The sequence below is a fragment of the Plutella xylostella genome, chromosome 16 (assembly GCF_932276165.1).
Source record: "Plutella xylostella chromosome 16, ilPluXylo3.1, whole genome shotgun sequence".
Taxonomy (NCBI): domain Eukaryota; kingdom Metazoa; phylum Arthropoda; class Insecta; order Lepidoptera; family Plutellidae; genus Plutella; species Plutella xylostella.
Window position 1 is genome coordinate 278,224 of NC_063996.1, and position 27,030 is coordinate 305,253.

A 27,030-nucleotide genomic window follows, 5' to 3' on the forward strand; every position below is an offset into this window, starting at 1 on the left:
ACACACTCTGTAAGCCTACATCACTATTAATAATTTTTTCAACATCACCAAAGTTAACTGGTACTGGTAGAGCTACTAGCATTTAACCTCTAGAATGCCGTGTGCCAGATCTGTCCCAACCCCCCTTGTCTGCCTAGTGACAGATCTGTCCCAAGAGCACTTCATCGCGATTTTTGTGATTTTAGTTATTAATTACCACGAAATAGAGTATGAAATCACCTGTTATTTATTCTATATGAATGAAACAACCATCGACAACTTTCATTGAGTCAAAAACTTCACTTGTTTACTAGTAGCGCGAAATTCAAATTTTGGTACCTTGAACAGTCCTTGTACTCGCGACTGTTGGTAATAAAATAGTGATTTCGTATCGAAAAAACGTCACAAGGAAAGTAAATACTATGTTTTCTTGTTATTTATTCGATTTTGAAGGTATAGTGATAAATCAATATTATAAAAAATTACAAAAAATCGAGTTTTTATCGATCTAAAATTGTACCGGATTATTGCCTGAAGGGTGCGTAACTTTTTAAACTGTTTTCTATTCTGTTATGTAAAAACATCAATAAATAATTTATTTCATTTATAAAGATAATTTTATTGATAATACATATTTATATCGGTTTTTTCAATAAATTGCCAAAATATTAGGGAATATCAATATTTATCAAGGTGCATCCAAAATTCACACACACACATACGCAAACAAAATGGCCGCCGCTCGTGTATGCACACGAAGGGCGTTGGGTTGCTATACAGCGTGTTTTATTTTTTAGGATTTTTTCTCTACTGAACGTGAAGTTTAGGCTCTTTAGAATGCTATCGGTGTATAGATGAGTCTGAGAGGGTGATTACTTGTCCTATTTATATAAATAAATATATGTATTTATATATGTATGTATTTATAGTATCATATTTGTTGAAAGTAGGTTAACAAATAAGTAAATATGATTCAGTAAGTAACTTACGGTTAAGTTTTTATAATTTAGTATGCTAAAATACGAAACATTATAAAAATAATTATCATTCATGTTTTATTTCATCAAAAGTGAACACCCTTGATTTGGGACAGATCTGTCTCACGGCGCACTGGAGCAAACTCTTGTCACGCACACATGCACATGTACAGAAAATTGTGTCTTTTGAAATACAGCAAATTATAATCAGTTTTCAAAATATAAATTATGAATCTATTTCCTCTAGAGTTTATATTTTATTGATATCAGTTGATAGCTGTATAATCTCTTCAAGTAATAAATATAAAAAATCCTGGATTGAAACTAAAATTATATTGAAAAAGACGTATTTTTCTGTGATGGGTGCAGTTTCAAGTAAAAATCTGTAATCAATGACCTACAGAAATCAAATAAAACAATTATAATCAATAAAATTCATTGTAACACGTTCATTAGCTATCTGACAATAAATTACAATCAATACATTATTGAGTACCAAACAATAATACCCAAATATTCATATAAATGTGATTCCCGCGCGGGCGCTCTCAACTGTCAAAAAGCGCCGGCAGACGGCGGTTACATGTGTGCGCGGCCGTTCGGCATAGGAAAGGTTAATTCCCCTTTGTAGCAATTTACTTTGTGCAATTATGAATTTTGTAATAGTAATAAGTAACCTTATTACTATTACAAAATAGGACTATATTACGATTAAAATAATTACTCTAGCAACACCTTATCTCTTCATCCCCAGGTGAAGTTCCTGTGGGAGTCCTACTGCCAGTGCCTGGAGCTGCTCCGCACCAACGCGCACGTGGAGACGCTGTACCACGACATCGCGCGGATGGCCTTCCAGTTCTGCCTCAAGTACTCGCGCAAGACCGAGTTCCGCAAGCTGTGCGACAAGCTGCGCAAGCATCTGGAGGACATCTGCAAGCTTACTGTGAGTAGAAAAAATCATTTTATCTGATCAATCTGATCATATAATAACGCTGGAGGGATCTAGTTGCAAAACAATTAATAGTATATATAAATATAAACAAAGCAGCTTATTTGTGATCATATCACTGACGACAAATGGCAATCAAGGGAGTATACAGGGTGATTGGTAATTAGTGGCGGACCCGTTAAGGGCAGATAGAAGAGGTCAATTCTAGTCGATTTCAACAACGTATGTACTATCCGAAAGTTAACCATTTCTGAAATATTAATAATTTTGGAATTTTATAAAAAAATCGTCCGTAAAAAGTTTAAACATTTATTTAAGAAAAAGTAGACCTTTTTTAACCACTTTTTAAATGGTTTTACATTATTAAATAATTGAAAAATAATAATAGCTATTAAATTTACATAACTAACGTTATCTTAAGCCATATAGGCTTCAAAACATGAAAATTAAAATAAAATAAAACAGTCACTTTACAGAAAAAACCTTAATTAAAATAAAAAATCACATAACAATTTTTGTTGCAAATTAGCTTTAAAACTTCAGTATTTCATTAGAATGAGGTATAACAAACCTAAATTGGCCAAGGAATGCCAAAAATATGACTTACTTAACACAATAGGACAGGTAAAAAACTAGAACAAAAAAGTCAAAGGAGTATTGTTATCTAAGGACTACTTGGCAACCTTTTCAGTCCACTCCTGAAATTTCATGCGTTCGGATGTGTTTAAGTAGTCGAGCGGATCTCAGTGATCGTAACTGATCACTGAGGTTAAGCAACAACTGGCTCGTTCAGCCATTGGATGGGTGTCCGATTTCAAGCGGTTCTTTTCTAGACGCTTCCGTTCTTCGGACGGCACTGCTGGGGCACGGGTCTCCTTCCATTGAAAGAAGGGTTAGTCCACCAAGCTGGCCTAGTGCGGGTTGGTGAATCCCAACACAAGCAAGCTTGTGCTGAGTGAGTTGTCGGGTAAGTGCATGGGCAACCCGACTGTTCAAGCTGCCCAAAGGCCTCTGACTAGGCTTAACGACTGCTGCCGAAGCAGCAACCGGGACCTACGGCTTAGCGTGCCGTTCGAAGAACGGAAGCGTCCAGAAAAGAACCACTTGAAATCGGTCACCCATCCAGTGGCTGAACGAGCCAGTTGTTGCTTAACCTCAGTGATCAGTTACGATCACTGAGACCCGCTCGACTACGGACGCTTCTTAAACACATCCGAACGCATGAAATTTCAGGAGTGGACTGAAAAGGTTGCCAAGTAGTCCTTAGGTAACAATACTCTTGCGACTCTTTTGTTCTAGTTTTTTACCTGCCCCATTGTGTTAAGTAAGTCATATTTTTGGCATTCCTTGGCCAATTTAGGTTTGTTATACCTCATTCGAAAGCTAATAGCTTGTTTCATAGCCAGCAGTATGGTTTTACAAAAGACAAATCAACAGCCGATGCCGGTACTGCGTTGATTAAGCACATATTTGACGCCTGGGAAGACCATCACGATGCTATTGGAGTCTTCTGTGATCTGTCGAAGGCGTTTGATTGTGTAGACCATCAGACTTTAATTTCGAAACTTAGATACTATGGAATAGGAGGAAAGGCTTTAGATTTGATATCTTCATATTTAGACAAGAGACAACAAAGGGTCGATATTAACAATACTAAATCACAGGGGGCTCATGTAAAAATAGGCGTCCCTCAAGGATCTATTCTAGGACCATTTTTATTCCTCATTTATATTAATGACTTGCCTTTTATGGTTGAAAAATTGACTAATATAGTTTTATTTGCTGACGATACTTCTTTGCTTTTTAAAGTTAAAAGAAGAGAAAATAATTTTAATGAAATTAATTCAATTCTATCTGACATACACGATTGGTTTACCGTTAATAATCTTCTATTGAATTCTAAGAAAACGAAATGTATTAAATTTACACTGCCGAATGTTAGACAATGCGATACTAACATTATTCTAGATGGGAATAAATTGGACCTAGTTAATGATACTGTCTTTCTTGGGATGACTATAGATTCAAAGTTACAGTGGGGACCTCACATTGAAAAATTGTCTGGAAGGTTGAGCTCCGCAGCTTTTGCTGTACGGAAAATTAGACAGCTGACCGACGTTGAAACCGCCAGATTAGTTTACTTTAGTTATTTCCACAGCTTATTATCGTATGGCATTTTGCTTTGGGGTAGAGCAGCTGATATTGAAACTATATTATTATTATTAAAGTAAGTAATTTTTTATGTTGTTTTATATAACTATAATAATATTATTGTTTAAAAATGTATGGTTTCTATGTGTAAAATGTTTAGGATTAAGTATTTATTGTGTTTGGCAATAAAAACCATTTTCTTTCTTTCTTTCTTTCTTTCATATTTGTATTACAGAAAAGAGCCATCCGCTCTATATACAAACTTGGTTCCAGGGATTCATTGAGAGAACTATTTAAAGAAATTAACATCCTTACAGTTCCATGTCAGTTCATTTTTTCCAATTTAATGTATGTACGAAAGAATATTTCAACTTTTGATACAATTGGCAGTAATCATGACATTAATACTAGGAACAAGCATAAGCTGGCTTTTCCAGCGATGCGTCTGGCGAAAGTTAATAAATCGTTTTTAGGGTACTGTATTAGATTTTATAATAAGCTTCCAGCAGAAGTTGCTCAAATGCCAGAGAATAAGTTTAAGTGTTACATTAAAGAGAAACTCAGTAAAAAAGCTTATTATAAAATTGATGATTACTTAGAGGACGTAAATGCATGGCTGTGATAAGTAGTTAGCTCTGCTCATATTATTATAATAATAATTATTAAGCTTATATGTATTGTATACCAACTAGTTTTAAGTCTTTTTTTGAAAAGATGGCTCAGGAGTTTCTTGCCTCCGTTCTTCTCCTTAGACAGAAAGAGCCCCCCCTTATCCGAACGGAGAGTAATTTGTAAAAATTGACGTTCATCAGAAAATTTTATATTTGTACGATGAATAAAAAAATTTGAGTTTGAGTTTAATAAAATACTGAAGTTTTAAAGCTAATTTGCAACAAAAATTGTTATGTGATTTTTTATTTTAATTAAGGTTTTTTCTGTAAAGTGACTGTTTTATTTTATTATAATTTTGATGTTTTGAAGCCTATATGGCTTAAGATAACGTTAGTTATGTAAATTTAATAGCTATTATTATTTTTCAATTATTTAATAAAGTAAAACTATTAAAAAAGTGGTTAAAAAAGGTCTACTTTTTCTTAAATAAATGTTTAAACCTTTTACGGACGATTTTTTTATAAAATTCTAAAATTATTAATATTTCAGAAATGGTTAACTTTCGGATAGTACATACCTTATTGGAATCGACTACAATTTGCCTCTTCTATCTGCCCTTAACGGGCCCGCCACTAATTACCAATCACCCTGTATAAGTCCAAGGAGCATATGAATTATCAATGCCTCTATCGAATTATCATGCCATGTTTTCATTATATTCTTGTGGTGAAGATGTGAGGGTTTCAATATCTGAAAACATACAATAAAACAGGTCAGATGAATCAACAGTGTTTCAAGAATATGCCTCTGAATTAAATCCCATTTCAAGTATCATCTAGGTACTGGAGTGGTAGGCCTCAGAGGAACATAATATACATAGGCAAATCTGTGACGGAGCATAAACATTTGTGTTTTATAACATTTTGTCTGTACAAACTTTCTTTCTTTTACAATAAATTAATTTGTACTACTAAGGCAAAGTAATGTAATATGTATGTGTAACTTGCAGGTCCAGACCGGCAACGTGAGCATCTCTAAGCCGGAGACGCAGCAGCTGAACCTTGAGACCAGACTGTTCCAGCTGGACAGCGCCATACAGATGGAGCTGTGGCAGGTAAAATTCTCACTTAATTACTCTACAAACCTGAAGATTAGAACAGGGAGATAATAAGTTTCGGAGCACAGCTAACCACTAATCCTATCACGGCTAAACCCAATCATATTGTTTTATATTTCAATCTGAAAATAACTGGGTGACAATATTCACCAAAATTTAATGCACAAGATTAGCTCAGAAGCATCTTTTAGGTTCACTGAAGGCGCGCGCGCATATCATGTAAATGCTCAATGCCTCTGAATTAAATCCCACTTCAATTATCATCTAGGTACTGGAGTGGTAGGCCTCAGAGGAACAGTATAGCTGGTAAAATACCACGGGTACACTACTATTTGTGTTTTCTATGTTATTTTTGCCCACACTACAATCACTACATATTCATTAATCAGAAGAATCTTATCCAATGTAACTTATTATCAAAAAATACAGTCACGAGCTTACACAATACCACCTTACAGGAAGCATACAAAGCCATCGAGGACATCCACAACCTGATGAACATGTCGAAGAAGACCCCCGTGGCCAAGACCATGGCCAACTACTACGGCAAGCTGGCACTCGTGTTCTGGAAGGCGGGCCACTGCCTGTTCCACGCCGCCGCGCTGCTCAAGCTCTTCCAGCTGTCCCGGGAGATGAAGAAGAATATTACGCAGGAGGAACTGCAGAAGTGAGTGTGTTTTGTTTTGTGAGATGCTCATATTGGTTAGACGGGTTAGACCCAGTTTCGTTGTCTATTTGCACTGTTTATTATAGAATGTTAACAACTGATAATATCATTGGAAACAATCAAAAATCACGACATAGCTCTCTTCTTGGTCTGCATTCAACATTGTATATTTTATAGTGAGAGCCTCCAAATTAAATCCCACTTCTGGTGTCTACCTGATCACGAAGTGGTAGGCCTTGGAGGCAGAGCAACGGGACTTGACGCGACAGGCGGCTACTACATCTGCTGTCTGTGTTAATTTAAGTCACAACAATTACTTTAAAAAGTTCATACTAAGCTATAGAAATTAGATTTTGGAACTCACTTTTCTTTTGTATTCTTCTTTAACACCGCTTCTCTATGGAAAGTAGTTATTCTAAAGCTGCCAGTACCAGTGATAGTGCGAAAATATCACTATGCACTACATGCCACATTATGGTCTCTATACTCTTATTCTACTTAGCATATCGTTAGCAAACACTACAGCATAACTAGAGTTTATAACTGTGGTGAGAGGATGAGTTGAGCCCAGGGTGCATTGGACTGATATAAAGAGGCTCAACACATACGTCACTCAAGTAGTCTCTTTTCTCCCCACTTCTAAACCCCCCCTCTTCCCTCCAGGATGGCGTGCCGCGTGCTGGTGGCGGTGCTGTCGGTGCCGCTGCCCTCGCTGCACCCCGAGTTCGACCGCTTCGTGGAGACCGACAAGAGCCCCGTGGAGAAGGCGCAGAGATTGGCTGTGCTGTTGGGCCTGCAGCAGCCGCCCACGCGCGCTAGTTTGCTGAAAGGTATGGAGGTTCTACATAAAGTGTGCTCAAAGGTGGATAATCTAGATAAAAGTGATCTAAGAGTGTTATAGGTCATGGAGAAATTAATGCTGCTGGTCTTCACGGAAATTACCTCACGCTAAATTACCTACTAATGCGGAATTCATTATTGAGTAATTTTGGCTCAAAGCTCCCATATCTTGTTCTTCCCACTATTTTCTCTGCGGAGTGTGCCTGCTGGCTCACTAAATTTTACTTTAGATTGGTATACCTAATGTCACGAGAGCTTACTCAACCGAGCTTCCACCCCTCCCACCTATACCTATCAATCACACTAACCCCCCCCCCCCCTCTCTCCACAGACGTGGTGAAGCTGAACGTGGTGTCGCTGGCGTCGCCGCAGCTGCAGCAGCTGTACGGCTGGCTCGAGGTGCAGTTCGACCCGCTCACCATCAGCCGCAACGTCAACGGAGTGATCAAGGCGCTGCAGGAGGAGCCCAGTGAGTGTGCAGATTTACTTTATTACTAGTGGTGTTAGCCATTACTTGTAGATAAATAATGTTCATTATAAGACATACGAATAAGGTGAGATTGTATGAGCGCATCCGCCATTTTATAATGCATAATGCCACCGTCCGGACAAGCGGATAGAATATCACGGTGTCATTCCATATTCAAATCTGACAACATCAGTCCCATCTGCTGGACATAGGCCCCTCCTATCCTAGGATGTACTTATGTTGTCCAGCCGTTTGTAGTGTGGAGAGTAGTAGATAATTTGGAAACTACACTGCCTCTGAATAAAATCCCATTCCAAGTATCAATTAGATATTGGAGTGGTAGGCTTCAGAGGAACATTATTCAGTGGGTATGATTTTAATACATTTCATAGTCACATTGTGGATTGTTATAATCAAGCCTGTACATAAATATTTTTGTCCATGTAAGCATTATACAAACAACATGGATATCCTTACATTTTGTAAGTAAAAACACTATTTAGATAGGGGAATAAGAAATACTTCATAGTTTTCTTCTCTTCATCATCAACCTCAGCCAAAACTTTCCCCATAACACAAAACTAACACCCCCTCCACCCCACAGACTCCCCGCTGGCCCAGTACACCTCGGCCCTGAGCGACGTGTCCCTCGTCCGTCTCATCCGGCAGACGGCGCAAGTCTACTCGCACATCCGCTTCGAGCGGCTGCTGCAGCTCGCGGCCACCGACGACCTATTCCGTCTGCAACGCCTGCTGGTGGATTGTGTCAGGCACAATGACATGCAGATTAGGATTGATCATGCTAACAAGTGAGTGGGATACTGTTGTTATTTTAGGGGCAGATTTTTCAATAACATATTAGGTCCTTACATATGAAATTGGCGTTTTCTATAGGAGGAACATAAAGTCGTTTTTTTTTTTAAATGAAATATATTAAATTAATCAAAGTATGTACCATTGCTATGTATGCACTTTTGCCATCTCATAGGTAGTTCATTGATCCCCTTACTAAAAAAACCATCCGGGCGGGAATCAATAAAATCTTTGAAGGCGGTTTGGACTGCCCCATCGGAGTTGAATTTTTTTCCTTGCAAGTAGTTATCCAAATTGCGAAAAAAATGGTAATCTGTTGGAGCAAGGTCCGGAGAGTACGGTGGATGTCTTTGAAGCTCCTCTAATTTGGTAGCCGTCTGTTGTGCAGTGTGTGGTCTAGCGTTGTCCTGAAGCAGCAGTGGCCTAGAGCGATTGACCAGCACCATCATGGTTTGCAGTTGCTGACAATAGATATCTGCCGTAATCGTCTGGCCAGATTAGAAAGCTGTAGTGAACGACACCGGCACTAGTCCACCCAACACTTACAAGCAACTTTTTTTTAGTAAATTTTCGCTTAGGGCAGGATTTGGCTGGTTCGCCAGGGTTCAGCCATTGCGATGAGCGCTTCCGATTATCGTAGAGGATCCACTTTTCATCACAGGTAATGATTCGATTTAAAATTCCTTCATTATTGTGCCGGTTGAGTAACGTAACGCACAGCAGTCGACGCGCGTTTGTCGGTTTGCTTCACTCAATTCATGAGGTACCCACCTTTCAAGCTTTTTCACCTTCCCAATTTGCTTCAAGTGGATTAGAATAGTTTTATCACTAACACCGGAGCCTGCAGCTAACTCGGACGTGGTTTGCGATGGATCCGCTTCCACAATAGCCTTCAATTCTTCATTATCAACTTTGGTCTCCGGCCGTCCACGAGGCTTGTTCTGCAGGCCGAAATTTCCAGAACGAAAACGTTGGAACCAAAAACGCACTGTGTTTTCTTTTGCGACACCGTCACCATACACATCATTAATCCTTCGAGCCGTTTCTGCAGCACTGGTGCCACGGTGGAACTCATACTCGTAAATAACGCGATATTTCAAGTTTTCCATTTTGTAAACAGAGTGACACAAAGAAAAAAACAAAAGAAGAAAAAACAAATGAATTAGGTGGTTTGAAACACAAATGCATGAGTAAATAGCTGTATGAATTTGAATTTGGAATTCCTAACCATAAAGGTAATATTTGAGATCAAAGTGGCCAGTACGACAAAACGCCAATTTCATATGTAAGGACCTAATATAAAGCCGCGCGACTTGCAACAACCGTCTGCTGTCAAACACTGCGTGTCGCGCTGCTCTTTATAGTATAGTAGAAGTAGCAGCGAGTCAGCCAAGCGTTTGTCATGCTGCTTACGCATAACTGGCAACCACAATGTGAAGGCGCTCTAAAATTTATGTCACATCTTGTCTGAGCTACATGCGCTGATCCTCTGTCAAATGCGCCCACTGTGCTCTTAGATCACAATCAAGATTCACATATTCACAATATCCCCTATAAACAACACAAAGTGCACATAGTGTAACGTATGTTTTCCCCAGGTCGGTGCACTTCGGCGTGGAGGCGGGCGGCGGCGAGTGGTGCTCCGCGGCCGACGAGGCGTGCGGCGGCGCCATCCTGCAGGCCACGCCCGCTGAGCAGGTCTGTACCTGTTTGTGACACTGTATGAGTAGAGCTCTCTGTGTGAGGGTACTACCCGATTGATGTAGATAAAAAGGTGGTAGAGAGGCTATTTAAAAACGACATAATACAAACAAAATGTTTATATATCTAATTGTTTCGCTTTTTGAAATCCCCCGTCTGGTAATACTTGACTGGGTTTTTTTAGATATCCTGAAAGTTCTTAAACTGACTTCGAATCCCAAGCCGATCGTAGTAAGGACAATATGTCTATACAGACTGTTAAAAGTAGCATAGTAACCTGAGAACTCGAGGGGCCTAAGGAAGGTGCTCTGGATTTTGTTAGCTCAGTTCATCTCTAAAGCTAAAATGACTCTTTCCTAAAGATTGTTGACGTTCTAAACAAACCAACACCCCCTCCCCAGGTCCGCGAGCAGCTAGTCCGCGCCGCCGAAGTCCTATCCCGAGCAGCCCACACCCTCTTCCCCGCCCGGCAGCGCGCCTCAGCCGAACGCGCGCGCGCCGCCATGCTGGCGCACTACCGCGAGAGCGCCGCCGCCGACCACGCCAGGGTGCTGCAGCGGCACAAGATCATTGAGGAGAGGAAGGAGTATATAGAGAGGCTGAATACGAGAAGGGAGGAGGAGGAGTTGAGGTGAGATATTATATCTATTATTCAAAATAATAATGAACTTATTGGCAAAAGTCGTAAACTTGCGCAGAAGACACAAGATCATCGAGGAGCGGAAGGAGTATATAGAGAGGCTGAATACGAGGAGGGAGGAGGAGGAGCTCAGGTGAGGATTCAGATAGAATATATGCCAAGCAGATGGACCGCGGAAACGCAAAGACGGACCGACTTGAAAGAGAGATAATATATGCCAAGCAGATGGACTTCAAGACTTTGCGTTTCCGCGATCCAGCAAAAGATTATCTGACTTGCGGGGATAATGTGACGTCGGAACAACAGGGAGAGACATTTTGATGCCGGAAATAAATATATTTATTACAGCAGAAGCTAAAGCAGGCGATCAAAGACTGCATTGAACTTGTAAATCATCTGTAGTGATGCGTTGTTGTTATTCTTTTATACTACTCCTTTTCACTTGCTAACTATTATTATCTATTCCAGACGCCAAGAGGAAGCCATGCGTCAACAAGCCGCCGCCGAGGCTCGTCGCCTCGAGGCGGAGAGAGAGGAGAGAGAGAAGAAGAGACACGCGAGCGAGCTGGCCGCCATGCGCGAGCGGCACCTGCGGGAACGTATGGCGCTCATCAGGTGAGTGGCACGGGAGGCACCTGCAGAGAACAGAGAAGCTACTAATGTATCCTGCTACATAAACTATTTTAGTTTTTTATAAGTAGTCATCATCAGCCTATAGCAGTCCACTGCTGGACTCTCTCAAAGCACGCCACTGGATGCGATCTGTAGCTTTCTTATAGTATTATTATGGATTTCATTGGGGTCACAAGTTAACTCTTGAGGGTTGTAAACTGGGAACAATATGCAAGAGCTTATTTAAACTTAAATAATGAAACAGCAGTTGTATTGCACAATATCGGAAGAGACTAGTACCAACAACACAGGGTATCCTACTGTGGGGCTATAATGTGGCAAGTTGCTTGGCGACCCTCCTTGCGGGGTGAAAGAAGTGGCGGGGGCGAGGTAGCACGACATGCTACACACGTAGAAAAGTGTGCCCGGATTAATCTCGCGATAGCTTGTAACTATTTCTGACGTAAGTAAAATTTTATTCTATAAGTGTTCCCGTAAATGTCATATTTAGCTTAAAATTTATAGTTTGACAGCATTCAAATTTGGATGTTTACCTTCAGAATATCTACCAATTTGAATTTATTTATGTAAAAGTGTTTTATTTTATAAATCAATTTCCATGACACTTTCATGTTCACTCTCTGTTTGAACTTGTTCATCGTCGTCGTCATCCTCATCTTCATCATCGTTTTCATTAACTTCAATTATAAATCTAAGACAAAAACCAAAAAAACATTATAAACACTTTGAAGTATAATGTACTAGAGTATGCCAGTCATATTAGTTCAGTGTACACCTATAATATGTTATGTTTAATTTACATTAAATTATAAACAAACAATAACATACCTGTCCAATACATCGTCAAATACTCTATCAGATTTATAATATTCGTCTTAATTTTTTATGACATGGTCGTCACAATTTCTCCACTTTTCAGGCGAATAATTAGAGAAAAGCAACTCAAAGTCTTTTATCTCTTTATCTAAGTTAGAGTCAATCGACGTTCGTTCTTGCGAGCTCGCCTTTCACGTACCGCCACACAAGTTCAATAGGATTTAATTCCGGGTGGTATGGGGGTAGGCGAAGCACCATATGACCATTTTCTTTCAAAATTTCATCAATTTTGTAATTTTTCTCTGTGTTTTGCTCATTAATTACTTTCATTAAATCACATAAATTTTGGTTGCTTTCCTAGTACAAGAACTGACATCTGACGCACTACACTGTCATATGGACTCTTCGTCTTTGTTGTTTACTTTTTCGTATCTGACTGCGCAGTACCAACCTTTAGCCGCGTAGCATGACTGATCCGGTACGCTGTTCTACATGAAGCCCCTATATTGAGACATTATACGATTTGTTGTTTTTAACGTTATTTTGTTGACGAATTGTAGATACCTAATAATAATATAATGATAATATTAAAAAGGCCTCAACACTCATCCTAAGACTAATGGTCTCAGGATCAATGATCTCATGTGGGTCGCACTCAAATTATGACAGACTATATAAGACATGTGGCCGCCTCGGCTGCGCGGCCGAGACTGCCGTAACAATGACATGCAGTGCACGCGTTGCCCTTCCCCGCTACCCTCCCGCTACCCGCTGTCGTCTTGGGTACCTCGTCCCCTCCGCGTCTTTCACCCCGCAAGGAGGGTCGCCAAGCAACTTGCCAATCTATAGTGATAACTATTTCATTTCAGTAGTAAACATTAAGAAGGTCAAATTACCACATTATACCTCAGCACATCACATTCATTCTAACCGTTTATTCCCCCCCACAGCCAGAGCAGCCACGGCAAGAAGGTGCTCCAGAAGCTGGACGAGGAAGACCTGAAGAAGATGGACGCGGAGGCCATCGCGCAGCGCGAGGTGGAGGAGCTCATGAAGGAGAGACGCGAGCTGCAGGCCAGGCTCAAGAGCCAGGAGAAGAAGGTAACGTGATGTGGAATTAGCTAGAAAATTGTTTGTTGTTGGCGTAGTCATTGATTGGTTCATCAGGCGATTTGAACTTAAAGCATTAGTTATTGAAAAGCCAATTTAGGGCCAGTTTCTTATTTAAATACCTACGTCCTACCATCTCTTTCCCAAAGAGCATAAAGCCTCTAGCTTTGGCTTTGCAATTACTTCCTGTCCAAAATCTTCCGTTCCAAGAGGCTGACGGTCTCTCACGCTATGTTTGCCTGTTTTTCTTCACTCAAGACCACGTTTATCCCGAACTTTATAGGCCTTTTATTGGCCTTTTTGTCTACAAACCAAAATGGCTCCCATTCTCACATCACCCATTCCCCAGGTGGACTACCTGGAGCGCGCCAAGCGGCTGGAGGAGATCCCGCTGCTGCAGAAGAGCCTCGAGGAGAAGCAGGTGCACGACAAGGCCTTCTGGGAGCAGCAGGAGCAGGAGCGGATCAAGCAGCTCATTGGTGAGTGTAGAGGAGGCTATAAGGGTCACAGTAGATATAAAGAAGCCTAACGTAAACGAACTTTTTTTTCTTTTGTCAATCGGTGTTAGCGAGCTCGCGAAATCCTGGTTGACAGAAGAAAAAAAGGCGATGCGTTTACGTTACACTTATATGTGCTGTGACCCTTGTATTACTGGCGTTTGTGCCTTTTCCCCACGGGGTTAATGTAACGCATTCCTCGTGTGAATTATGGGAGTTTATTGCCTTTGGTTCTGTCAGTAGTCTATTTCATCTGCCTAGGTAGAATACTTTCATCTAAGCTTTGTAGGTATACCAGCACAATATGAGCGTAGAACCTAAAATTACAGGATTTATGGCGATCACCATGTCATGAATGCACTAAAACACTCTTAAAAAACTCTGCGTGAAAACCCTAAATGTGACGACCTCGTGTGGTTTTTTTTATAAATCTATTTCACCGACACTCACTCTCCCTCCCCCAACAGAGGCCCGAACACGCGACGTGGCCACCTCGGAACGCCTCTCCCGCATGCACCAGTACCGCGACGAGTTCACCTCCCGTCTGGCGGCGGAGCGCGGGGCGTCCCACCAGGCGCGCCTCAAGGCCTTCCAGGAGAAGCTGGCTGTGGAGAGAGAGAAGAGGCTGGCTGAACGCAGGAAGCAGAGAGCAGAGAAACGCAGGCAGGAGGTGAGGATGCGATGCTACGTTTGAAAAATATTTTTTTCAACAAATTCGTTACGCATAACACTATTTGTTAGGTACTACATAGGTTAGGTAAAAGCACGATAAGTAGCTATTGCTGGTTGCAGTCGGTTTTCATTCGTTTTAGAGTTTAGAGCCTTGGTTGTCCACTGACCTGCTAATAAACATCTCAAACAGATAGATCTAGTGAAAACAGTAGACTTTTAACCGTGCGTAGAATCTTGGCGGCACTAGCCACGTAGCCAGACTTTATATAGCCCTGGCTGTCAATATCCTCAACTTCTACCCCTAACTCAACTAAACTCCCATTACCATCACTCATCTAAACTCCCATTACCGTCACTCATCTAAACTCCCATTACCGTCACTCATCTAAACTCCCATTACCGTCACTCATCTAAACTTCCACTTTACTCATTTAACTCTACATCACAGTGGCTGAACGAGAAGCGTCTGGCGGAGGAGCGCGCGGCGGAGGCGGCTCGCGCGGCCAAGGAGGAGCAGGAGCGACGCGACAAGCAGGAGCTGGAGAGGAAGCGCCAGGAGGAGCTGCTGGCGCTGCGGGAGAGGAAGGAGAGGGAGGAGAAGTGAGTACACGAGGCACGGGCGGGAGAGAGAGAGAGAGACAAGCAGGAGCTGGAGAGGAAGCGCCAGGAGGAGCTGCTGGCGCTGCGGGAGAGGAAGGAGAGGGAGGAGAAGTGAGTACACGAGGCACGGGCGGGAGAGAGAGAGAGAGACAAGCAGGAGCTGGAGAGGAAGCGCCAGGAGGAGCTGCTGGCGCTGCGGGAGAGGAAGGAGAGGGAGGAGAAGTGAGTACACGAGGCACGGGCGGGAGAGAGAGAGAGAGAGACAAGCAGGAGCTGGAGAGGAAGCGCCAGGAGGAGCTGCTGGCGCTGCGGGAGAGGGAGGAGAGGGAGGAGAAGTGAGTACACGAGGCACGGGCGGGAGAGAGAGAGAGAGACAAGCAGGAGCTGTAGAGGAAGCGCCAGGAGGAGCTGCTGGCGCTGCGGGAGAGGAAGGAGAGGGAGGAGAAGTGAGTATGATGATGCTGCTGATTTATCACACATTCTGATAAACAGCTGATGAGCTTTCTGAAATCCTTGCATATTGAAGTTGGAGCACACAAAGTATATAATTAGAAGAACTTTGATAGAAGAATACCATTTCTATGGCATAATCATATCATCGGTTTCTCATCTTAACTTTTTTAAATATCAAAACTAACAGTTGTTGTTTATCATCAGGGAGCACATGGAGATGCTGGCGCGCGCGAAGGCCAAGGCCAAGGAGGCGGAGAGCAAGCTGGAGCGCAAGCTGGAGCAGGAGCGAGGAGGCGCTTCTACCTGGCGACGGGTGAGCTATCATTATTGTGTTCTTCTTCGTAGTGTCGGTGACGAAACCTAAAGCTGAACTAGTGTTTGTTGCTATGGTTTAAAGGGTTAACCGGTCAAATAAGTTGTCAATCGCTGACTGGACAGGGTGCCCTACCCCACGATGGCGCATTACTTATAGGCTGCTTCGATCCCCGCCTGATTCTCGGCTCTTGCATGTTATATTTGTGCTATGTGAAATTTTCCAAGCGTGGAGATAAAAAAGCCCATTACCTAGAGGAGGTAGAGCTCCACCGGGCAGAAGTCTTAAAAATGAATGAACTCCATTATTGCTATGGCTTTGGTCAACATTGGCGGCTTTTACAACCATATAATTCTTGGATGCAAACATAAAAAACAATTTAAAATTAAAGACAGCTAAATCGAAACAAAGAATTCATAAAAGTACCTTGCTATCTACAGGGTTATTGGTAAGTAGACCGGATCCTTTCAGGAGGTGATAGAGGAAGGCATTTCCAGTCCAGGGTGTCCACTTTCTGGAAAGTCAGGGATAGTCAGGGAAAAGTCAGGGAAGCTCAAGGTGGTCATGGAAAGTCAGTGAAATTGATGGGCCACCTGGAAAGTCAGGGAAAAATGACTAGTAAAGCATTTTTTTGTAGTTACTTCCTTTAATAGTTATTATTTTTCTCCTTCTATTTTAAACGTAAAATACATAAGTCATAAAATAAAATCTCGTTAGCCAGATTCCAGACTGAGTTCACAGTTTATTAAATAGTAGAATGATGTCCCCGTAATTCAATTTCTTTCAAAAGAGTGTGACTCAGCTTGCCATTCTGAACAACTTTTGTTTTAAGAGTTTTAGGAGTATGTGATGAAAAATAAGCCCCCATATAACGTGACGCGCTGTATCGGCGCTCATTTCATCGATAAATTCTCATACTTTGCGCCGGCAGCGGGACCGCATGCAGACGTGCCTCCACGCGGCACCTAATGTTTTTTTTAAAGCGTCGCGCCCATTCGAAAATATTTGAATTTGGTTTTGTTTTAATTAAATAAATTAAGTACTGAATTTACAAAGCTGAACCCGCTTTATTCGAGTTATTTCGGTTTTGATGGCCCTAAGATTACTATAGACCTAGTTACAAGTTTTATATACAAAATTTAAAAGTTTATTTTATCTACCAGCTTCCAACCTCGCATTTTCTGAAAAAAAATGGGGAGGCGTACTTTTAAAGCACTCTGTTCTAATCCTACCATCAATAAGTGTTCTTTAAATAGTTCTAACTAAGGTATTTTGCAATAATAACCAACAGTGGATCCCGCTTGGGTTTCCAAAATTTAATGACTTTTGTCCAAAGTAAAATGACATTTTGAAAAATAAAAATTATGTAGGTATTTCTCAATTTAGCAAATTCAAAAAATAATTACACGTTATGGCAAAATAAATGTATTTAAACTTTGTTGTACAAAAAAATTAAGTAGGTACGGTGCCCTGCGCCTAAAAGTATACAGGCGGAGTTTTTAAAATAGAAATTTCAAGCTCACATTTTCAAGCATAAACACCACTGCTACACATATCACACACAACACGTCCCCGGATTTATAACAGATGTAGCTGGTCCCTTCATCATCAGGGATCGCTATTTTAAAAACTCCGCCTGTATACTTTTAGGCGCAGGCCACCGTACTTATTAAACTTAATTTATTATTGCTTTCTATACAGCATGTTGCAATAGTGGTAGGTGAACATAGCCGAAACGGGGTCAATCGAAATAACTTTTTTTTAAATAGTAAAACCTGACCTGCAAGTTTTTATGGACTTGCAAATTTTTTTTTTTCAATTTTATGTTTTTGAAAATGATCTGTCTGAGTCACTCTTGTCTCTTTCGGCATGATATACACTTTTTACAGCCCCTTGTATAAATATTTTACGCAGTCGAAGTTTTTTAATAAGTTTGAAGCAAATGAACGAAAACTCTCAAATCAAGCTTTAGTTTATTTTGATCTCTGGTCAGGGAAAATTTCTGAAATGGTCAGGGAAAAGTCAGGGAATTTTTTGGAGCATTCTGAGTGGACACCCTGCAGTCGATTGAACCCAATAATACATTATCCTAAACTTAACCATTTCTAAGATATTTCATATTTAAGGTTTTTTTTAATTTTTTGCCAAAATTTTATGCTTAAAACCGAAAATAAAAAAAACTAGCCACATTTCAATAATTTTTTTGGTTGTTTTGCATAAGTAACACCTTAATAAACTAATTAAAATAATCAAATGCTCATTATTCGACTTAAATTAGACATAATACCTCAAAATAGTTAAACATTTTGAAAAAATATTCAAAACGCAAAAACAAATAAATTAAATTAAAAAAGATTTTCATATGACATTTTTTTGTGCACTTCAGATTAAAAACATGGTCAACTAATAAGCTTTCAAACAAGATGATTCAATACCAAATCGATTAAGATATCACCAAGATATGGCCAAAACAACCAGAGAAAGCGGAGAAAACTGAGCAGGGGTTTCCATACTAAAGTTAACAGGACTAAAAACAATCACACTTTTTACCTTTAAATTGGGCTAATTTTGTTAGTTTTCCTGTTGAATTTTGTCCGTCTGTGCTGGTTGTTTTGGCCATATCTTGGTGATACCTTAATCGATTTGGTATTGAATTATCTTGTTTGAAAGCTTATTAGTTGACCATGTTTTTAAGCTGAAGTGCACAAAAAAATGTCATATGAAAATCTTTTTTAATTTAATTTATTTGTTTTTGCGTTTTGATTATTTTTTCAAAATGTTTAACCATTTTGAGGTATTATGTCTAATTTAAGTCGAATAGTGCACATTTTATTATTTTAATTAGTTTATTAAGGTGTTACTTATGCAAAACAACCAAAAAAAAAATTGAAATGTGGCTAGTTTTTTTTATTTTAGGTTTTAAGCATAAAATTTTGGCAAAAAATTAAAAAAACCTTAAATATTAAATATCTCAAAAATGGTTAAGTTTAGGATAATGCATTATTGGGTTCAATCGACTGGAAATGCCTTCCTCTATCACCTCCTGAAAGGATCCGGTCTACTTACCAATAACCCTGTATATGTCCCACTCTCTATAATAACACATGTCTCCCCCAGGGTGAAGCTCCCCCGGCGCGCGCGGCCCCCGAGCGCGAGGAGCGGGAGAGCGGCTGGCGCAGCGCGCCCAAGGACGACGCCAAGAAACCAGAGCCGTGGAGACCAGGTCAGTTCCACCACACTACACATTCACATTGAAGAACAGTCGATGACCACATACGGTCAGCTGCATAAGTAGCTTTATATATTGCTCCTTATTGTCAAACTAGCTACATCACAAACTGACAATATTTGAATAGGCAGTTTGTGTGTTTATGTACAGCTACTTATGCACCTGACTGTACATGGCAATCCGGCTCGAAGGATCAGTGTCTAATGGCGTTAACTGAATACACTGGAGTGAATATGAGAAAGTAATTAAATAATACGCACACGGATTAACCCATTCAGAAGCAAAAAGTACACAGTTCATTTCGGGATAAATAGTGGCCTACGTTACTCTACAAACTTGACAATAAGTCATTCCATGAGAAATTTGACCTCATAACTTCCTCCGAAATAAATCCCACTTGCGACCGCGCACAGGTGGCAGGTGGTAGGCCTCGGAGGTACATTATATTCTGATTTAACGCGACAGGATTTGTCTACTAAAATTCTGTGTTAATTTAAATCTGTACAATCTATTTCTTTGTTCCCCATAGGTAAGGTATGACTTAAATAAGTCGAATAAATCTATTCTGTCGCCATATAGATGGCTTCATTTTTATATTTAACCCCCGACAGAAACGACATTACATAACAGCATAACATTATGCACACCATATTGCGATTAATAATGTTGACATCTATCTTTTAGCCCGCATGCGCGAAGGCGCGGACCGCCCACGTTCACCCGACCGCCGCGCCGCGCCGCGCTCGCCCGACCGACGTGGACCCCCCGCCAGGTCGCCTGACCGCAGGCCGCCGGCCAGGTCCCCGGACCGCCGCCCCGCCGCCCGCTCGCCCGACCGCCGCGCGCCCGCCAGGTCGCCTGATAGGAGAGGACCGCCGAGGTCGCCCGACCGTAGGGGACCACCTAGAGATGACAGGTAACTAGCTGTTGCTGGACCTATCTTCCACTTGAAATGTTTTCCCGTTGTAATTCCAGGGTGTTAGCTTTCTGCATACCAAATTTCATAAAAAATCTGTTTAGTAATTTTTACACTGTAATATTAGTATGTTAAAGAAGTCACATCTGTGGTATAAGAGCGTTCCATATAATTTTGTAACATTTTAATATGCAACTTCAACTTTAAGTGCCTTATTTATGTCTCTAAGAGATGCAATAATTTTCAATTTGGAACCCTAATTTAGTGTCGCTGTACAAATATTAGTTTCATAATGTTGTTTGTTGTCCTGCAGACGCGACGACCGCGGGCCGCGCGACGACCGCCCGCGCGACGACGGCGTGTGGCGCCGCAACACCGACTGGGAGCGAGACAGGTAACACACACTCATACACTTCAACAGCTAGAGTGCTTCAGTCACCCACAGCAGAACTAAGAGAATAATAATTATTATAAGGATTTAATGCTCATGTAGGCAGCAGAGATAAATCTCGGTGAGCCGGGCATTTCAGTGAGTTGAAGTATCTTCGTCTTTTTACGTCCAGGGCACGATGTGCAATCATTGACTGCTAATCTGACTGGCGAATCCTTTCGCCCCAGTGACAAATGTAGCTCTTATGTTTGTCGCCGACACTATAAACGCTAGTCATGTATGTGTTCCCTCGTCATTAACCCAATGTTTCCACTCCAGGGCTCCAGCCGCGTACGGCGGTCGCTCCAGTGGCCCGGCTGATGGAGGCAGCTGGCGCCGCGCCGCCGGGGCCGCCGAGCCGCCGCCACCAGCCGTGAGTATACTCACTTTTTAACCGACTTCAAAAAAGGAGGAGGTTCTCAATTCATCGGTATCTTTCTTTTATGTATGTTCACCTATTACTCCACCGTTTATGGACCGATTTTGAAAATTCTTTTTTTATGTATTGGGTTGAGCTCCAAGATGGTCCCATTTTTTTATCAGGATTTTTTATCCCTATAAATCTGTACTTCAGAGATTACTGTGTACCTAAGTGTATAAGTCCACTTTATTTTACAATACACTTTATTTGAACCAAGAACAAAAATTACAAAAAACAAAACTTAAAAATAAAACAGTACATAAAGGCGGCATTATTGCCTTATTTTAGTCTCTTTTTTTACACTTATGATAGAGCTTATTCACCCGATCCCAATAGATTAAAACATTTTTTCTTAAAACGTCTCCCTCTGAATTTTGGTATTTTGAACATAAGACGTAGAAAGGATTATCATCAAACAGGCAATATCTATGTGAAATCAAACTTGTTGTCTACAGAGAAAAAAAACACAGTCGTGTATAAAATAAAGTATTCCTTGTCCTCTGAATAAAATCCCATTTCAAGTATCAACTAGGTACTGGAGTGGTAGGCCTCAGAGGAACAGCATCTTGTGGGCACAGATACACGGGTGCACGACTGTTTGTGTCATCATTGTTATTTTCCCTGCACAAAAGATCATTTATCAGCTTTCATGAAACTAAAGCCAACTTCTTAAAACGTGAACCCCATGCATCTTCGTCTCATCCTATAGCAAAAATATCCCAAATTATTCACACCATCATTGATTCATTCATCGGTTGTTACTTGTCGGTGTAAGACGCATCAATCCTAACACCCACCTACCCTCTAAATAAATAATTATGGCGAAGTGTGATATTTGTAATAAAATTGTAACTAAAAAGACCCCTGGCCTAGAGTGTAACAAATGTGAAAAACTAGTGCACTTTAACCCACAATGTAGTGGTCTAACCAACAAGCAAATAACTGCCCTTCGTGCCGCTGAGAACCTGGAGTGGACCTGTCAAGAATGCTGCAACTCATCAACAAAACGCAGGTCAATCGTTGTGCCGGATGATGAGGAAGAAGAGGAAAATGAGGCCCTGCAGAACTCATCCATTGATGTCAAGCAACTCCTAAAGGACATCTCCAAAGAAGTCGAACGAGCTATAAAGAAGGAGCTCCGGGAGGTAAATACTGCAATTCAATACTGTTCTGATAAAATAGACGAGTTTACAGAATGTATGGAATCGTTCAAAATTCGTGTGAAAGAGCTAGAAAAAACTACTACAACAATGAAAAATACAAATGCACACCTGCAACTCAAAGTTGGAGCTATGGAACAGCGCATACAAGAATTAGAACAGATTCAGTTATCGAGTTGTATTGAAATTGCTAACATACCCAGCACCCTAAAAAAAGAAAATACGCAAAATATTATACTTAATATTGCCAAGAAGCTAGACAAAAACCCCCAAGATGTCAAAATAATCAGAAACGTCTCCATTCACGAAACCCGTGGCGGTTACATCCAACTAGAAATGAAGGAAGAAGACACAAAGGAAGGATGGATAGCAGCCGCGAGGGAGAAGAAACCTTCTGCTTCGGACCTGTCCACTGTGGTCACTGGAGAAGACGGCCGAAACAAGATCTACATCCGTGAAGCTCTGACGTACTACAATAAAACGTTACTCTGGACCGCTAAACAGGAGCTGCAGGCTACACACCAATTCGTATGGTATAAGAAAGGCAAAATACTAGCTCGGAACAACATCAGTAATAAAGTATCCAATATTAGATCTATGGAAGATATAAAAAAACTAACAAATAGCTCTTCTTAAATCATAATACTCGTATTATTATACTATACCTATTATATGTACTAATTTAACAGAGATATCCAATGGCGGTTGTCAATAACTCAATCACAGAAGTATTTAATTGTCCTAACACCAATACTTTTCTTCACCATAATCTATCAAAAAACAAAGATAATTTAACTTGTATGCACATAAACATACGATCATTAATAAAAAACTTCGCAAAGTTAGAACAATGTTTGTCTAACTGTAAACAACTAATAGATATAATTGTACTAACTGAAGTCGGAATATCAAATTGTATTAGCTCGTTTTATTCACTAGAAGGTTATACGATGCAAACTAACCTGCGTGCAAATAGAAAGGGAGGTGGTATAATCGTCTATGTAAAAAATAAACACAAATTCAACTTAATTACCATCACTTTGTTACACGCAGAAAGCTTGTTTCTAAAAATAACCACTTCATCCAACTATTGTTTATACCTTTGCGCACTTTATAGACCACCTAAACTAAGTAAACACTTATTTATACAGGAAATTAAAAAAACTTTGCAGCACCTAGCTAACTCGTCTGATATATGTTTTCTAGGGGACATAAACATTGATCTGAAAACTAATAACTCAATAAGGGACCAGTATCTAAACATGATGTCGGCGAGTGGGCTCGAGTGCGGGATAACTGATTACACTAGGATCGAAATGAGGAAGAACAAAGTTACAAAAAGTTGTATAGACCATATTTTTATCAGATCACGCACACGAGTTACCACCACGGCGGCATTAGGAACCGTACTGGCTGATCATCGCATGACGATATTTACTTGCTCCGGGCAATCGACTGTACAGGTGTTCCAATATACAAAACCATTATCGATAGCAAAAAAATGATCCAGTATCTTCATAAAATCGAATGGGATACAACAAATAGTATGAACTGTCCAAATGAAATATATAATTATATAACAGATAATTTTACCAACTGCTATAATTCATCTAAAAAAACAATCAAAGTACCAAACTCAAAGAGAGGACATGAACCATGGGTCACATTAAAAATAGTTAATTCTTGTAAAAAAAGGGACGAAACCTTTATAAAATGGAAAAAAGATTGCAATAATTTATCTCTTAGACTAGAATATAATAAAATAAGAAATAATGTGAATAAAATCATAGATAAAGCTAAAAATGAATATTATAAAAATGAAATTAAAACTAATAATAACAATCCAAAAAAAATGTGGGAAATATTAAACAGGATATCCGGTAAAATCATGACATCCATTGATGAAACAATACAAAAAGCATTTCATGACCAATCTGAGCAAGTAATAGCAGATAGTTTTGCTAAATTTTTCGATGAGAATGTAAAAACAATTGTGCCAAACTGCAACGTACCCCTTATCAATAAAGATAAATATGTAAGACCAGCAAATGTATCAATATACTTTAAAAAGGCATTTAAATCTGACATCCAGAAAATCATAAGAACCCTCAGCATAAAGAAAGCACCAGGAGTTGATGGCATTCGAAAAAAATAAGTGATAAAATATCCTCGGCTATAGCAAGATAGTGTAGTGTAAAAGAGGGCATTTACCCAAAAATGCTTAAATCGGGTGTAGTGAGGCCTATACATAAAAAAGGTTCCCTCAAACAGCTCGATAAATATAGACCAATTACTATTTTACCAATAATCGATAAAATAGTCGAAAAATTTATATGTCGCCAAATACACGAGTTCTTCCGGAAAAATCAGATACTTACAACTAACCAGTATGGATTCCAAGAAAATAAAAGCACTACTTTGCTTCTATCAAAATTCACCGATAAGATTAATACATTGTTGAACGAAAAGAAACACATATTTGTTGTATTCATTGACTACAGTAAAGCATTCGACACCCTGCAACATGACATCCTAATAGAAAAGCTACATGATAATGGCATAAGGGGTAACTTGCTAGACTGGTGTAGAAACTACCTACAAGAAAGGAGCTTTTCTGTCAAAATAGGCAGACAATTTAGTGACAAGATACCAGCTACGGTTGGCACTGCACAGGGTTCTGTGTTAGGCCCGTTGCACTATCTCACTTACGTTAATGATATGACTAACATGGTAGATGATTGCGAAGTGTATTTGTTTGCGGATGACACTTGCCTTGTATCGTCCGACGTAAATGCTGACGCTGCTATGCATAAACTTCAAAACGATTTCACAAAAATATGCAAATGGTCACATGATGCGGGGCTCGTACTCAACGCCGATAAAACTAACCTTTTACATATCCACTCTTGTCACAATAACTCGGGAAAGGCACATACTGGACTACTAGCTCACACCCAACACTGTCTACACAGCGCCCACGTAACTTGCGATTGTCCAACAATCAAAGAAACTGATAAGCAAGTCTATCTGGGTCTTACTATAGACAATCGTTTTAACTGGGATCCCCATATTGAAAACATATGCACAAAGTTACGCGCATTACTGGCAAAACTATACTTAATTAAGAATAAGGTACACTTTCCGGTCCTCTTACAAGTATATAAATCATTAGCAGAATCGATTATAACATATGGATTAAGCAGCTATGGCCGAACATATGTAACTTACTTAGATAAAATACATGCATTACAGTTGCGTATGCTTAAATTAATAGTGCCTATAAACATCAAAGAAAAATATAGTAATAACCCCATTTCATTATTCAAATACTGCAAAACCTTACCAATCCACCTTCAAGTGAAATACATGCTCCTTAAGGAACAATTCTTCCGTACTGACATTCAATCACAAACAGACCACAAAATTAAAACAAGAAAGATTACCAATAAAAAACTAAATATTCCAAAAGAAAAAAATTTATACGGCCGGAGAACGTCGGAATACTTAATCCCAAAATTAATCAATAACCTTCCTATAGACCTCCGGGACTCATTAAATATAAAAAATATAAAATACAAGCTGAAATCATATCTTCTAAGCACACTTTTATTATTCCCTAGATACGAATCAACTTTCCAAATTTACATAACATACCTACATATACTACTTATATATATATTTTTTACAGAATAGATAAATAGGTTTTTATTTTCAACAAGTTATACCTACTACACTACCTCTAAAATATGTTCACATTCACACCCTGTAGATCTAACACACAAATATTGTTTACGCTTATCGCTATACCTACACCCAGTGTACCGTAATTAATACCTGTTTTTTACAAGAAGCGGTGAAGTTGTTGTGAAGCATTATTTTATTTGTTTGTTCATGTTAAAATTTCATTACATTATCAACTCAAGAATGTTTTCTAATAATACCCTACTATGTTTTTGGAACTAATTTATAAGTAACACCAATGTAATCTGATGTGCAGATAAACTTTTACTAGGTTTAAGTCACATTATTTAATAGAACAATAATGTAAACTATTAAATAAATAAATAAATAAATAAATAAAAATATGCAAATGACGCGAGAGAGTGTTTGGTTTTTCTAAGCGAGACTTAACACTTTCCTCAATCTGCATCCTAAATATATTTGACAAAGAACTACAAATTAGCATTCTTTACTTTCTTACAATTTTCCTTTTCACGTCACTCAGTATTGCATCAGTGAACGAGGATACAAGCATAATATTTGTAGACTGACTCAAGTCCGTCGGGGTCTCCTGGGAAAGAGCCCAGGACAGAATCGTCTGGAGGATAACTGTGGAGGCCCTATGCTCTTCGTGGAGTCAGAAGAATAACAATGATAATCATGTTATAATAATTGTACAATTTCCTTATCAAATAAACCAATAATGTCATTACACAGGAGCGTTCATCCGCCTGGCGTCCCAAGGAGGGCGCCGCGCCGCGCGAGCGCGAGGGAGGGTTCCGCGACCGCGAGCGCTACCCGCCGCGCGACGGACCACGCGACGGACCCCGTGATGGACCACGCGATGGACCACGTGATGGACCGCGCGACCGTGACGGACCTAGAGACCGGGACGGACCAAGAGATGCACCCAGGAGGGACGATAGGGACGGACCTAGGAGGGATGATCGGTGAGGTTTTATTTTGTTTTGTATTAGGTTAGGTTAGTTCTCGATATAGGTTAGCAATGTATTGAAGGTGAACTACAAGCCAATGTGCCTTTAGTGCTATTTATAAGCATAAGTTTTGGAACCTCAAAATTTTAATAGTTTAGTTTCCTCCCAATTCCCAACCCGAACTGATGATCTTCACAATAGGACAGCGTT

General features: G+C 40.0%; 1 protein-coding gene across 1 annotated transcript in view; it reads left to right on the plus strand.

The window, feature by feature from the left end:
* The window catches only part of LOC105397604 (eukaryotic translation initiation factor 3 subunit A), a 30,910-nt gene that overhangs the window by 1,290 nt on the left and 2,590 nt on the right, over window positions 1-27,030 (plus strand). The window contains exons 4-22 of the mRNA XM_048626511.1: window positions 1,711-1,899; window positions 5,678-5,782; window positions 6,244-6,452; window positions 7,116-7,282; window positions 7,624-7,761; window positions 8,366-8,570; window positions 10,173-10,272; window positions 10,677-10,906; window positions 11,384-11,530; window positions 13,315-13,465; window positions 13,824-13,953; window positions 14,439-14,641; window positions 15,092-15,243; window positions 15,901-16,027; window positions 19,127-19,232; window positions 19,923-20,154; window positions 20,468-20,548; window positions 20,864-20,957; window positions 26,603-26,835. Of these exons, the coding sequence (XP_048482468.1) occupies window positions 1,711-1,899; window positions 5,678-5,782; window positions 6,244-6,452; window positions 7,116-7,282; window positions 7,624-7,761; window positions 8,366-8,570; window positions 10,173-10,272; window positions 10,677-10,906; window positions 11,384-11,530; window positions 13,315-13,465; window positions 13,824-13,953; window positions 14,439-14,641; window positions 15,092-15,243; window positions 15,901-16,027; window positions 19,127-19,232; window positions 19,923-20,154; window positions 20,468-20,548; window positions 20,864-20,957; window positions 26,603-26,835 (2,999 nt within the window). The remainder of the gene's footprint in view (window positions 1-1,710; window positions 1,900-5,677; window positions 5,783-6,243; window positions 6,453-7,115; window positions 7,283-7,623; window positions 7,762-8,365; window positions 8,571-10,172; window positions 10,273-10,676; window positions 10,907-11,383; window positions 11,531-13,314; window positions 13,466-13,823; window positions 13,954-14,438; window positions 14,642-15,091; window positions 15,244-15,900; window positions 16,028-19,126; window positions 19,233-19,922; window positions 20,155-20,467; window positions 20,549-20,863; window positions 20,958-26,602; window positions 26,836-27,030) is intronic.